This window comes from Oncorhynchus mykiss, chromosome 19 (assembly GCF_013265735.2).
Source record: "Oncorhynchus mykiss isolate Arlee chromosome 19, USDA_OmykA_1.1, whole genome shotgun sequence".
Taxonomy (NCBI): Eukaryota; Metazoa; Chordata; class Actinopteri; order Salmoniformes; family Salmonidae; genus Oncorhynchus; species Oncorhynchus mykiss.
The window spans coordinates 49,912,692-49,927,117 of record NC_048583.1 but is presented as its reverse complement, the minus strand read 5'-3'; the positions used below and the strand labels follow the sequence as shown (position 1 = coordinate 49,927,117).

The 14,426-nt window shown below is 40.6% G+C and overlaps 1 protein-coding gene across 13 annotated transcripts in view; it reads right to left on the bottom strand.

Moving 5' to 3' along the window:
• Positions 1-372: 372 nt before the first annotated feature.
• Positions 373-14,426, bottom strand: part of LOC110498066 (myelin transcription factor 1-like protein) — a 171,778-nt gene continuing 157,724 nt past the window's right edge. For 6 of the 13 annotated variants that reach the window (XM_036954999.1, XM_036955001.1, XM_036954998.1 and 3 more), the window contains 8 exons: positions 10,269-10,331; positions 10,044-10,127; positions 8,460-8,681; positions 8,164-8,258; positions 7,288-7,391; positions 6,132-6,275; positions 5,080-5,142; positions 373-2,964 (listed from right to left, as the gene is read on the bottom strand). In XM_036954999.1, the coding sequence (XP_036810894.1) occupies positions 2,824-2,964; positions 5,080-5,142; positions 6,132-6,275; positions 7,288-7,391; positions 8,164-8,258; positions 8,460-8,681; positions 10,044-10,127; positions 10,269-10,331 (916 nt within the window). In that variant the 3' untranslated portion in view covers positions 373-2,823. The remainder of the gene's footprint in view (positions 2,965-5,079; positions 5,143-6,131; positions 6,276-7,287; positions 7,392-8,163; positions 8,259-8,459; positions 8,682-10,043; positions 10,128-10,268; positions 10,332-14,426) is intronic. The other 7 variants (XM_036955003.1, XM_036955010.1, XM_036955004.1 and 4 more) reach the window with 6 other exon arrangements.

The following is a 14,426-nucleotide window of genomic DNA, read 5'->3' as shown; positions in this document are numbered from 1 at the left end:
GTCGGAGACAGACAGGCAAGAACATTTCCATAGGACTATGATGTTATACAGTGCTATTTGCTGCCATCCTCTGGTTGTCATGTGGTATGACACTTGGGAAGTATATGCCTGGAACAAAACTCCCACTCCACTTCATAGCGGTCTGAATTAACTCCACATTTGCCACATGTCATGAAGCGTTATCCTAAGAAAGCTTGATTCTGATTGCAAAACATCTGAGGATTGTCCTGGAATGTAAAATTCAGTAACTATTTTGTGAAATGAAAAAAAAAAAAAAAACGGGTATTATTGCAACTAAAAAATGTTTAGTGTTCCATGAATGGTGGGTTTTGAATGAGCATGAACAAGAATGATGACTATCAAATTTACAGGCCTGTCGCAACACAATTTTTCTTTATTCAGAGTAAGATGTGTCAACATCCAGCATGACAAGAATTGTACAAAGTTCACAATTTAAAAATGAAATATCACAGCAACTTGTGATCTCACACACTTATAGCAAAATTAAAATGTCAACAAATCCATGCTGTGTAGTACAAAAATAAATTAAACTTCAGGTCCACAGAGAGCACAATAGTTTGTACAAAATCCTGTTTTTGTTCATGATTACTTAAATCAACCTCAAAATGAATAAGTGATAATAAATAAACTCTGATGAATTCACAATCATTTATATGAAAATTCTAATATGTGACACCTTTTGTGTTCCCTATGTAAATAGTCACATATAACTTTTCTCAAATTTGATATTATGTACTAATGGTAGATGAGCAGCCGGTTTGTGCTTTAAATTCCTCAATTGTACTGATTATGAGAATTAATTCAAAAACTGATACTAGGTATTACTCTACTGAAAGCATTACTATGTTGTCAAAAAGCTGCAGACACGATGCTGTGGAGAAAGGCATACTGTATGCAGTCATTGACGATGGAGCCCTAAAAGAGGATGTAAAAGTACAATAGACAAGATCAGGTGAATGACAAGCACCTTTGCATTAGCTCTCAAGAAGGCCAATTCTGAACATGGTCGCTAACAACTAATACCACAACATAAAGAGGGGCTGCATACAGACATGAAACTGCATCACCTCATTCCGAGCAGAAGAGTCAACTAGAAGAGTGAATGTGCCACTCTCCAAGCCTAATGGGAAAACAACCTCTTTTTACTTTTTTTTTTTTTTTTTACCTTTAATTGATTGACTATTTAATTTGTACAGTGATTAGATATAAAGTGCTGCTGGGGATGATTTAATATTCATATAACATACCAAAATGAAATAGCATCATTGTTTGACCATTTGATAATACAGTATTACTTGTATGGTTATAATCGTAATTTCTGATTCAAATCCCTGTAGTCTCTTTCAGTGGTACTAATTCATCACCTAGTGGCTCTTAGCAGTTATTTGCTCCAATCGTGTGCAAAAGGAACACCTGGAAATTGCACACCGCCGCATGTTAGGATACTATCTCTAAGACAAGTGCAAATAGTCTACTGGCAAGTGGGGACAATGACCCTGTAAGACCCGCTCTCTCTCATACTTTAGTATAAATACTCTTTACAAAACCTTTGTCACCCTCCGGTAGGCTCTCAGGTACTGCTTTAGTTTCTGTAAAAACATCAAAACATGGAAACGAAGGTGTCCCTTATGTGCAAAATTGTCTGTAAAGAGAGTGGAACTCATAGAGCATTTCATCTTTAAAACTGAATGTCCAACTTTTTTAAATACTTTCTTTGTACTTAAAAGATTTATATAAAAGATTTTATTTTATATATAGTAAAAAGATTAATTTGTTCCTCCACCCCTATGTTTATAAACAAGTCATTGCATATACCCAAATATTTTTTTCCTGTAGATTGCATCCCATTTCTATAAACATATGATTTAGATATATATTGCTGAAACATTGCCCGATTCTAGCAACAGAAGTTTTGAAATTTGAAACAGAACTAACTACTAAATGCTAGAATGAGTCCTGCGTACTCTATTGCCATTATACATCACCAATGGGTATCTACAAACACAAAATATCAAGAGTGAATAGTACTTTCTAGATAATGGGATTTTCACCATTGGGTTTCCGTGTCATGATGTTTACAATAAACTGTTACATTCATACAAACATCAAGTCAGTTTCTTTCCATACTCATTTCCAACACATAAAAAATGCCCCCACCTATAGCTACCAATCTTTAAAAAAGAAGACAAAGAATTTTTCAAGCATTGTTAAAAATAAAGTAATTTGCAACCAAGTCTTGCTATTCAACAATCTGCAAACAAGAAAAAACAAACATCTTTAGGATTCCAAAGTCTTCCATTGAGGAAAACATCGTTGAAAAGTAGCTACCTCCGTGCAGTTCCCCCTTTTAAATAAAAAATAAAAAATTCACTGTCCAGTGCAGCTTTTTCATCTAAAATGCTTCATCATCAAGCACTGTCTTATGTTATACAGCTTACTGTTCAGAAATATACACAAAAAATGTGCATACGTGAGCAGTTACAAACATTACATCACACTATGTCAGCTCACACAGTATGAAAACGTACAAAAGGTGAATGTTTTCAAAAACTATTTTGTCATTTATTTATTTTTTCTTCAAAGCAAGACCAAAAAGAAAAATCATTATGAATTTTTCTAAGCATAACATTTCTTTTTGAAGAATGAAAATCAATATGTAACACTGTATGCTAATGTTACAGCAGCAAACCATGAGGCATCATCCTATCATGTCACTTCTAGCTCTTTCCTGCGAATGTTGATTTCTTTCACTCCTCTTTGAGAAGATGCTCTGTCATTTGCTGGGCTTGGTAGCGGGCTGGGTTACGCTTGGATTCCTTGCACTGCTTGTTTGATGTTTTCCAACAGGGCTTTGTTCTCTGGACTCTGGTAATGCTCCTGGTTAGTGTACATGTCTGTTAGAGTGGTCACATAAGCATCAAAGTTCTGATCGCTGATCGGCTCCTGTGGAACATTTCAACAACAGCAGAAAGGTGAGATCATAACAAGAAGACGTGATGAACAGAGAACAGAAGACAGCCCAGAAAATAACTCTCTAAAATCACCCTTTGAGGAGCTAAGACTTACAAACAGTTGTTTTAACAAAAAATCTAACCAGAGTTAATAAAACCACTTGAAACAAACTATTCTCTAAGCTAGCCCCGTGAAAGTGCCTTTTCATATTTGATTGCCCTAAAAATAAGTTGTCTAACCACAGGGAAACGGCTGAGAAGTGGTGGTCTTAGACAAAGATGATCAACACAGAGAAAGTTGTCATACAGTGACGTCCACATTGGGAAGAGAGGGTCATGCTGCAGTGTCTATACACATTTTATGTTTATACACTTTGCAACCAATAAGTGCACTTTTACTTGGCTAAAACAAGATTTTGCCATTCAAATAGATGATCATTGAGGTTAGAAAGACTTTAATAAAGGAAAATTCAGGATTGGATAGGAATCAGGAAGACTGGGGAAAATAAATGGTCATATGAATGAAATAAAGATGGACATGGAAAAGACATGAATGGGAGAGTTTCTGAACCAGACAGAGGACTAAATCTGCTGACTCTATTATGGTGCCTTTGATGATACTATCATTAAGGCCCTGTGTTTTGGTGATACTATCATTAAGGCCCTGTGTTTTGGTGATACTATCATTAAGGCCCTGTGTTTTGGTGATACTATCATTAAGGCCCTGTGTTTTGGTGATACTATCATTATGGCCCTGTGTTTTGGTGATACTATCATTATTGCCCTGTGTTTTTATGATAGTATCATTAGGGCCCTGTGTTTTGATGATACTATCATTGGGGCCCTGTGTTTTAATGATACTATCATTAGAGCCCTGTGTTTTGATGATACTATCATTGGGGCCCTGTGTTTTAATGATACTATCATTAGAGCCCTGTGTTTTGATGATACTATCATTGGGGCCCTGTGTTTTAATGATACTATCATTAGAGCCCTGTGTTTTGATGATACTATCATTAGGGCCTTGTGTTTTAATGATACTATCATTAGAGCCCTGTGTTTTGATGATACTATCGTTAGGGCCCTGCGTTTTAACTAAACTATAATTTGGGCCCTGTGTTTTAATTAAACTATAATTCGGGCCCTGTGTTTTAATGATACTATCGTTAGGGCCCTGTGTTTTAATGATACTATCGTTAGGGCCCTGTGTTTTAATTAAACTATAATTCGGGCCCTGTGTTTTAATGATACTATCGTTAGGGCCCTGTGTTTTAATGATACTATCATTAGGGCCTTGTGTTTTAATGATACTATGGTTAGGGCCTTGTGTTTTAATGATACTATCATTAGGGCCCTGTGTTTTAATGATACTATCATTAGGGCCTTGTGTTTTAATGATACTATCATTAGGGCCTTATGTTTTAATGATACTATCATTAGGGCCTTGTGTTTTAATGATACTATCGTTATGGCCTTGTGTTTTAATTATACTATCGTTAGGGCCCTGTGTTTTAATGATACTATCATTAGGGCCCTGTGTTTTAATGATACTATCATTAGGGCCTTGTGTTTTAATGATACTATCATTAGGGCCTTATGTTTTAATGATACTATCATTAGGGCCTTGTGTTTTAATGATACTATCGTTATGGCCTTGTGTTTTAATTATACTATCGTTAGGGCCCTGTGTTTTAATGATGGTTCTGTCATTAGGGCCCTCTGTTTTAATTAAACTATAATTCGGGCCCTGTGTTTTGATGGTTCTGTCATTAGGGCCCTGCATTTTGATGACACAATAATTAGGGCCCTGTGTTTTGATGGTATAATAATTAGGGCCCTGTGTTTTGCAGTTGTTCATCAAATTGTACCCTCTTCTTGTCAGATGGTCCAGCACTATCCTCAGACAATTGTTAAAAAGACAATTGTTTTTGTTTAATTCCCATTTCTGGATAAAGCTTAAAATACAGGACAAAATCTTGCTATGTAACATTATTGCGAAAAACAGAGGTCCAGTCTTTCATACAGTGCATTGATGAGGAAACAAGGAGAAGGATTAACAGAAAGAAAAGCAGTGTTAGAGTAAGAATATGATGAATGATTGTCTTACTCTCTGATGCATCTGTAAGCAGCTGTTATTTCTAATGGAAGCCTCTTTGTGTGCCAGCGGTTTCTATGGGGGAAAGGTTAGTTACTGTTAGTTGCTACCTAGTTACTGTTACTCTCTCAGACAATCCCTAGGTGGTAGCATTTGAGCTACAGCACCAACAGAACATCTGACACAATTGATATGTGAAATAAACAGAGGCAAAACATAAGAAAACATAGCGAATTGGGCCAGCAACTGAATCCAGCTCACACCATAGTCAGAATGATCACAGCCTCTGGAATAATATCGCATTGTGTTCACACACAAACGTTGCACGTTTTAAGATAAGGAGATAGAGTTTTAAGAATAAAAAAATGCCAAGATTTTAATTTGTGATTGACACAGGCATCATTCATAGTTTTTGGACCAGTGCTATTTTTTCCTTTTCTTCTGAAGTGAAGACAATAAGAAAATAATATAATGGATGCTTATGGAGAAAAGCTGTTTTTGACATGCCTTAAATACATGTAGCACTACAGTAAATGCAGACCTGCAATTATAGCACGTACTGTACTATGAAAATCCATGATAGATCCACAAGTAAGTTTGTTGAATTTACAAAGGTAGTAGCCTATAGCTATAGGCCGAGAGCCAAAGTGGTAGAGACTTAAGTTTTCATTTCACTGTTAACATGTAGATGTCAGTACTTTACTCAAGCAGTAAAAATCTTTAGGTGCCGGTACTCAGCTCTGGTGAACTCCTGCCAAAGTCAACTGTTAACACCTTTGTTTGAAACTGATTGTCTAATCGCTCTATAATTCATAACACGCGCATCATATAATACTTCCCCTATTCACTTTGGCTAAAATGATGAATACTCTTATTTTTCATTGATCTAGGCTCAGAAAGCCCCTGCTCAACTCAGCATGCACAACCACTGGAACCGTATGGGCTTCACAGAAATGAATAGATAAATACTGTACATAGATGAGTATGTAAATGAATCAACTCATATGCTACAGTATGTTTGCTTATAGGAACTTGCCCGATTGCCGTTCTTGGTGTTCCCTTACCATATGAGGGAGCTGGATATTAGCTAAACTGTTAATCAGTGTCTGGCTGAGGCTGGCCAGCTCATGCAGGAGAGATTCATTTTGATGTTCAATCACCTTGTTTTCTTCCTCTATTGACTTCAGATTAGACTCCATTGTGGTAATCTAGGGAATGGGGGGAGAGTGAGAGAAGAAGAAGGTTACCGTAAAGGTAGTACTTCTTTATCTCTGCTTGCTACAGTGAAGCACACAGGGTGCAGTTCACAGTTCACATAACATGGGCAGCGGCCTACCTCAGACATGCCACAACTCACTGCTGATTGGCTGGCGTGCAGCCATGTCTATGACATCATCACACGGAGAGATGGATGTACCCGCAACAGAGCAACACAGGTGAAGAGCAATGAAGCATGGACACATGATATTCAACACACTGACACTCACTAAAATGTACTGAAAGTCTGTGGGGTGTATTCCAACAAATATGCCATACGCCTCCAATGCACATACAGTACAATTCAGTACCAAAGATGTACTACAAGTTGGAAAACAGACAGTATTTCAAAATGAGATCAAACGTGCATGCAATCTCAAAAAGGCAAACTGTAGGTGAACATAAATATTGTGAAGCTTCTCTCTTTCCTCTCCTGGAGTGTTTGATACTTCCTTGATACTGATGTGTAGCTTCTGCAACTCACACACACAAATAGTTCTTTAGGAAGTAACCCTTCCATACAAGCTGTGAAAGCTGCTGCTCTTGTTCCTGCTAGTGGGGACAGGGTGCTTCCCTTTATTGGCTGTGAGTGACTATGCTCTCTGTTTGGCAAGCAGGCACTCACAGACGTATAGTGCTTTGTAATTAGGAATCCACCACTTTGTTACACTGCATTCTCCCAGATGTGAGATATACTGGGATTTATCTCGATGATGGTAGATCATGTATGAAAATTGGACAGCTTTTTCTAAACTGGAGTAACTTTTCTGGTAACCTTTTTAGCAGAGGGTAGATTCATTTAGGTGTATGCTGTACAACAATGAAATACACACTCCATTGTAGTACACGTTACCATTATATAATTGCTGACAATAGATGCGCCACAATGGGTAGAAACTGAAAGGTAAGCATGAAATGAGTCAAATCTTCAAGTAAACAGATGGCATAGAACTACTGACTTACCTGTGTTCTAAGTTTGATCATATCTGCTTCCACTTGTGAATTTGATTCACTTAAATCTTTGATTTCTTCATCCAGCTGTTTAATTTCTTCCTCATTTTCGATTCCTTAAAAATATTATACAGTGAACAATTATTAGACACCTGCCACCCACCCCGAGTCCAACTACATATTTCAAATGATGTGTCAGTGGTGGGTGAATGAGATGTGTGATAGAGGCAGAGGGATGGTCTCTTATACACTAACTGTCACTGGCTAGTTTGCTAGCTCAAAGGCTGTATGGCAATCCTGTACCCTTTAATTCAGATTGGGGTTCCACTCAGTAGCTCATTACGCATACACACTCCTGATTGGTTCTTTATGTCAGATTAGGATTCTACTCAGTGGCTCAATACCTAGTGGTTAGAGCGTTGGCCAGTTACCGAAAGGTTGCTAGATCGAATCACCGAGCTGACAAGGTAAAAATCTGTCCTTCTGCCCCTGAACAAGGCAGTAAACCCACTGTTCCTAGGCCGCCATTGTAAATAAGAATTTGTTCTTAACTGACTTGCCTAGTTAAATAAAGGTAAAATTAAAATTAAAATTACCCAATCCTGACTTGCTCTTTATGTCAGATTTGGATTCTACTCAGGAGCTCATTGCGTGTACCGACTCCTGATTGGCTCTTTATGTCAGATTGGGATTCTACTCAGAAGCTCATTACGCATACACACTCCTGATTGGCTCTTTATATCAAATTGGGATTCGACTCAGTAGATCATTACACACACACACTCCTGGTTGGCCCTGTATGTCAGATTGGGATTTCACTCAGTAGCTCATTACGCATACACACTCCTGATTGGCTCCATTGTGTGAGTGAGCAGTGACAGTCATTACCGTTGCTGGTGCGCTGTTTTATCGTTAGCATTTCAGACAGTCCAGACAGTCTGGCTTTCTTCATGGCAGAGGTGGCACGCGGACAGCCCGACAAACTTGGGGAAAATATTAGAAATATTAGACATTTTTAGACATACATACAAATAGTGCATATTTTATTTAAACACACACAAAACCTGACTGGATGAGTGAAGCATTGGCTCCACTAGCTTTCACAGATCCCGTCAGATCAGTGATTACTTCAAGGAAGGGAGAAAGAGAGGATGATCAAATATTGATGCAGGACCCAGACCCACCTCCGATGTGTGAGGAAGCTCCCACTGACGTGACCCGAGCCATCACAGCCCGGGGTGGGACAGGACATGCCGTCTGTCTTCCCAGCCTTCCATGTGAACTGGGAGCCATTCATGTAACCGTCCTTCTGCCGCTTGGCCGCTAGGGGGCAGCCTGATGCACTGCGGTGAGATGCATACTTCCCTGTCACATGACCCTGACCGCCACAGCCCGGGACCGGACACCTGTGAAGGGCGTAGGGATGGTCTAGTTATTCTAATAACCAGGGTCAAGAGTTTTTTACTGACAAGGACCCAGAAGTTTTCCTGCTCAGGATGCATTGTCAGGAAGAATTGTGTTATTCATGACATAGTTATTACTATGACATAAGATCTATATAATGTAAAGTTGGACCACATATAGCTTCATGGGTGCTTGAGTTGAGGAAATATCATTTCGTTTCAGTGAATGCAGTATGACTTTGTTTGTCTTTTGAGTTACAGTGTGCAGAATGGGAGAGGATACGGTATCAGTAATCACTCTGACTTAAATATAAATAAAAACACCTTCAATCTGGTCTGATCTGGTCTAATCTGTCCCTTTGGCAGTTTATCACACTGACACAGACTACAGTCAGTCAACGTTAAATCAGCACTTGGCACTATGGCTAATCAGATGCAGTGAAGCTGAAAATGTTTCAACACAGAATATTCCCCCAGTGGATTATTGTTACAACTCCCCTTGGTTTTATTAAACTATCAATCAGGCGTATTATCTTTCCAGAAACAGTCACAATCTCTTTCTGAAAATGGTCCAAACCCCCACACACAGTTGACTCTAAGTCCAGTAACTTTTCTCCTCCAGCCAATGCTTATTTGGAGCAGTTTTTTGTTGTTGATGTTATTAGGATCCCCATTAACCGACGGCAGTGGTGACAGCTAGTCTCACTGGGGTCCGACATGCAACTAAAAAGACATTACAGACAAAATACTTTACAATTTACATACATTGAAAACCTAACATGTAGTGTGCATGTGTGTCCATCTATCAGTTACATGTACATGTCAGTATATATAGTACACACAACAAGCTGGTCAGATAGGGGAGAGGCATTGTGCCGTGAGGTGTTGCTTTATTTGTTTTTTGAAACCAGGTTTGCTGTTCACTTGCGCTATATAAGATGGAAGGGAGTTCCATGCAATCATGGCTTTTAGTGAAGACAGATGTGTGGGAAAGCGACCCTGCCTCAGTTGGCTTGGCTGACCGTGGGAGATAGATAGACAGACAGACAGGCAGACAGACAGGCCAGGGTGTTGGTTTTCTCTCAGCACCACTGAGAAATCGATGAGAGAGCAGCCAGAAAAGCTCATTAGAGAGAAACCAGATCAATCTCTGTCTCTCTCTCCAGCTAACTATCTCTGTATATTTTTGTGAAGCCACAACATAAGATCCCTACATAGGACAACCCTCATTTTCAAACCACTGGGGGTTGCCTGTCTCTGTTTCAATCTAAAAAGAACAGTGAGAGTTGGTTAAGGGCATCTAGAAATTGGGTGATAGCTGTAGTTCCCTGAGTCTTTGAGAGGGGTTTGGCAGGCTAACTCTACCTGATGGGCTCCTGGTCCTCCTTGTCCTCTTTACTGTGTGATATCTTCATTCCACTCTTCCTGGCCCGCGGACACCCTGATAGACTGCAGAGGAAAGACAACCATATCAATTGCAAATATTATTAATACAGAGAACTTCCTCTGAACCAGCCTGAGAGGTGTGTGTGCTGTCCACTGCCATTGTGAATAACTAGAAGTGTGTGTGTGTGTTTGTGTTTATTTTACCTTCTGTGTGATGCGTAGTTGCCAGTATTATGCCCAGAACCATCGCACCCCGGTGTCGGGCACCTGGGACAGAAAACACAGCGAATCAGGGCCTACAGCAACCAACAGGGCTTAAGGGACACAGTCAAAAACACACTCATTCTGTACCGTTACATCTATAATGTATTTCGCTGTATCAGTCAGTAGAGTGTACTCCAATTACGGGAAGGTTAATACCAGTTGAGTCTATGGGGGCGCTATTTCATTATTGGATAAAAAAACGTGCCCGTTTTAAGCGCAATATTTTGTCACGAAAAGATGCTAGACTATGCATATAATTGACAGCCTTGGAAAGAAAACAGTCTGACGTTTCCAAAACTGCAAAGATATTATCTGTGAGTGCCACAGAACTCATGCTACAGGCGAAACCAAGATGAAACTTCAAACAGGAAATGAGCAGAATTTCTGAGGCTCTGTTTTCCATTATCTCCTTATATGGCTGTGAATGCACCAGGAACGAGCCTGCCCTTTCTGTCGTTTCTTCAAGATGTCTGCAGCATTGTGACGTATTTGTAGGCATATCATTGGAAGATTGGCCATAAGAGACTACATTTTCCAGGGGTCCGCCCGGTGTCCTTTGTCTAAATTGGTGGGTAATCTTCAGCTGCAGGCATTTTCTCCTGGGATTCAGAACAGAAAGCACACTTCCACGAACGATATATCATCGAAGAGATACAGTGCCTTGCAAAAGTATTCGGCCCCCTTGAACTTTGCGACCTTTTGCCACATTTCAGGCTTCAAACATAAAGATATAAAACTGTATTTTTTTGTGAAGAATCAACAACAAGTGGGACACAATCATGAAGTGGAATGACATTTATTGGATATTTCAAACTTTTTTAACAAATCAAAAACTGAAAAATTGGGCGTGCAAAATTATTCAGCCCCCTTAAATTAATACTTTGTAGCGCCACCTTTTGCTGCGATTACAGCTGTAAGTCGCTTGGGGTATGTCTCTATCAGTTTTGCACATCGAGAGACTGAAATTCTTTCCCATTCCTCCTTGCAAAACAGCTCGAGCTCAGTGAGGTTGGATGGAGAGCATTTGTGAACAGCAGTTTTCAGTTCTTTCCACAGATTCTCGATTGGATTCAGGTCTGGACTTTGACTTGGCCATTCTAACACCTGGATATGTTTATTTTTGAACCATTCCATTGTAGATTTTGCTTTATGTTTTGGATCATTGTCTTGTTGGAAGACAAATCTCCGTCCCAGTCTCAGGTCTTTTGCAGACTCCATCAGGTTTTCTTCCAGAATGGTCCTGTATTTGGCTCCATCCATCTTCCCATCAATTTTAACCATCTTCCCTGTCCCTGCTGAAGAAAAGCAGGCCCAAACCATGATGCTGCCACCACCATGTTTGACAGTGGGGATGGTGTGTTCAGCTGTGTTGCTTTTACGCCAAACATAACGTTTTGCATTGTTGCCAAAAAGTTCAATTTTGGTTTCATCTGACCAGAGCACCTTCTTCCACATGTTTGGTGTGTCTCCCAGGTGGCTTGTGGCAAACTTTAAACGACACTTTTTATGGATATCTTTAAGAAATTGCTTTCTTCTTGCCACTCTTCCATAAAGGCCAGATTTGTGCAATATACGACTGATTGTTGTCCTATGGACAGAGTCTCCCACCTCAGCTGTAGATCTCTGCAGTTCATCCAGAGTGATCATGGGCCTCTTGGCTGCATCTCTGATCAGTCTTCTCCTTGTATGAGCTGAAAGTTTAGAGGGACGGCCAGGTCTTGGTAGATTTGCAGTGGTCTGATACTCCTTCCATTTCAATATTATCGCTTGCACAGTGCTCGTTGGGATGTTTAAAGCTTGGGAAATCTTTTTGTATCCAAATCCGGCTTTAAACTTCTTCATAACAGTATCTCGGACCTGCCTGGTGTGTTCCTTGTTCTTCATGATGCTCTCTGTGCTTTTAAGGGAAAACAAAAAAAGGAAAATGTACTTAAATATATACTATATATAGGGTATTGGAAATGATGCAGACAATTACATTGATAGAACCTACGATATATCTGCTGTCATGACATTAACCTCTTTGGGTTTAGCAAGCCCTATCCCCCTCTCCCTGCCTCCACCTTTCCTCCTTCAACTAGGTTGCTGTGGTCAGAGAGACGTCATAAATTCCTGAGGATCTCCTCATGGACACAGTATAGAGAGAGTAGATTTTCATGAAGAACAAAGGAAATCCTTCCACCTCACAGAACTTGAGGTACGAACAAATTTCATGTTCCGGAGAAAGTATAAAAGATCGGTGAATAATCCAGCTACGAACTGGTCCGTTTGTCACAACTTGGGGAAGCTCATGGGAGACGGTGTGGCCACATTACCATCACGCTGTTTATATAATAGCCTCAGATATGAGGTTTACATCTAATTGTTGTATAAGATGAATGAGTGAGTATGATACTGTTTGTATAATTGTGTAATATGATTTTGGACTGTTTAATGAAGAAAAATACAATTCCCTTTTGATTTGAACTAAATCAGAGGACCGCCCCTGAGCCCAGTTAGGGTCAGACATCCTGGGACAGCAATTTTCAAACATTCCGAATAAAACCCCCACTCGGGTTTTCGATCAACAGACCGAGCTTACCTCAATTACGAGATGGCTAAAGGTTGCAGACCATGTTTTTCTCCATTAGGAGGACAAAGGTTGTAGACCACTGCTGAATCTTTTAACCATACCACGTGGATAAACTCTTAGACTATCGATACCGACAGAATAAGAACAAGTCTTTGATGTTAATTACTAGTCTGCAGCTGGGAATTCGGTATCATTGAACGCGAAGAACGACAACTGCCAAAACATCCATTCTATAACGAAACTAATGAATGTCACTCTGAACTACCCACTATAACCACGACAGAGAGAGAGAGGGAGAGAGACGGACAATTCTACAAAGCGTAAATATATATATTGATTGCAATTGTTCCCGAATGAGTGAGTGTTCATGTGTAAAGGATTAGCATTTCAATTGTTATAATTATCACTCTGTAGTGACTTCTTAGTCGACCCCCACTTCCCCTTTTGTCTATCAAGCCGCCATGCCGGTTTAGCCCACTAGGGCACATTCTCCTATCATTTCATATAACCACATTTACCTTGTTTGTGTCATGTACTGTCATGTTGTCTTGTCTCTGTCCTTTCCCTTCACCCTGTCTCCCTCTGCTGGTCGTGTTAGGTTACCTTTTCTCCCCCGCTTTCCCCCAGCTGTCCCTTGTCTCCTCTAACTACCCATTCACCCCGTTCCCCACCTGTTCCCTTTTTTCCCTCTGATTAGGTCCCAATATCTCTCTCTGTTTCTGCTCCTGTCCTTGTCGGATTCTTGTTTGTTTGTGTCATTCATGCCTGAACCAGACTGTCGTCATGTTTGCTGTAACCTTGTCCTGTCCTGTCGGAATCTGCCGGTCCATCTGAGCCTACCTATGTTTGGTAATTAAAGAAGCTCTGTTTAAGTTGATTCGCTTTTGGGTCCTCATTCACGCACCGTAACAGAAGAATCCGACCAAGAATGGACCCAGCGACTTCGGATCCTCTCCACTCAGCCGTCGAGATCCAGGGAGCGATGCTAGGCAGACACAAGCAGGAATTGTCTGCTGCTCGACATGCCGTTGAGACCCTGGCCACCCAAGTCTCCAACCTCACAGAACAGGTTCACCATCTCCGCCTCGATCCACCGGCCACTTCCAGGGCTTTCGAATCTCCGGAGCCCAGAATCAATAACCCGCCGTGTTACTCTGGGGAGCCCACTGAATGCCGCTCGTTCCTCACCCAGTGTGATATTGCGTTTTCTCTCCAGCCCAACACTTACTCCAGGAGCACTGCTCGTGTCGCCTACGTCATATCTCTCCTTATTGGACGGGCTCGTGAGTGGGGCACGGCAATCTGGGAGGCAAGGGCTGAGTGTACTAACCAGTATCAAGACTTTAAGGAGGAGATGATACGGGTTTTTGATCGATCTGTTTTTGGGGAGGAGGCTTCCAGGGCCCTGTCTTCCCTATGTCAAGGCAATCGATCCATAACAGACTACTCTATTGAGTTTCGCACTCTTGCTGTCTCCAGTGGCTGGAACGAGCCGGCCTTGCTCGCTCGTCTTCTGGAGGGTTTCC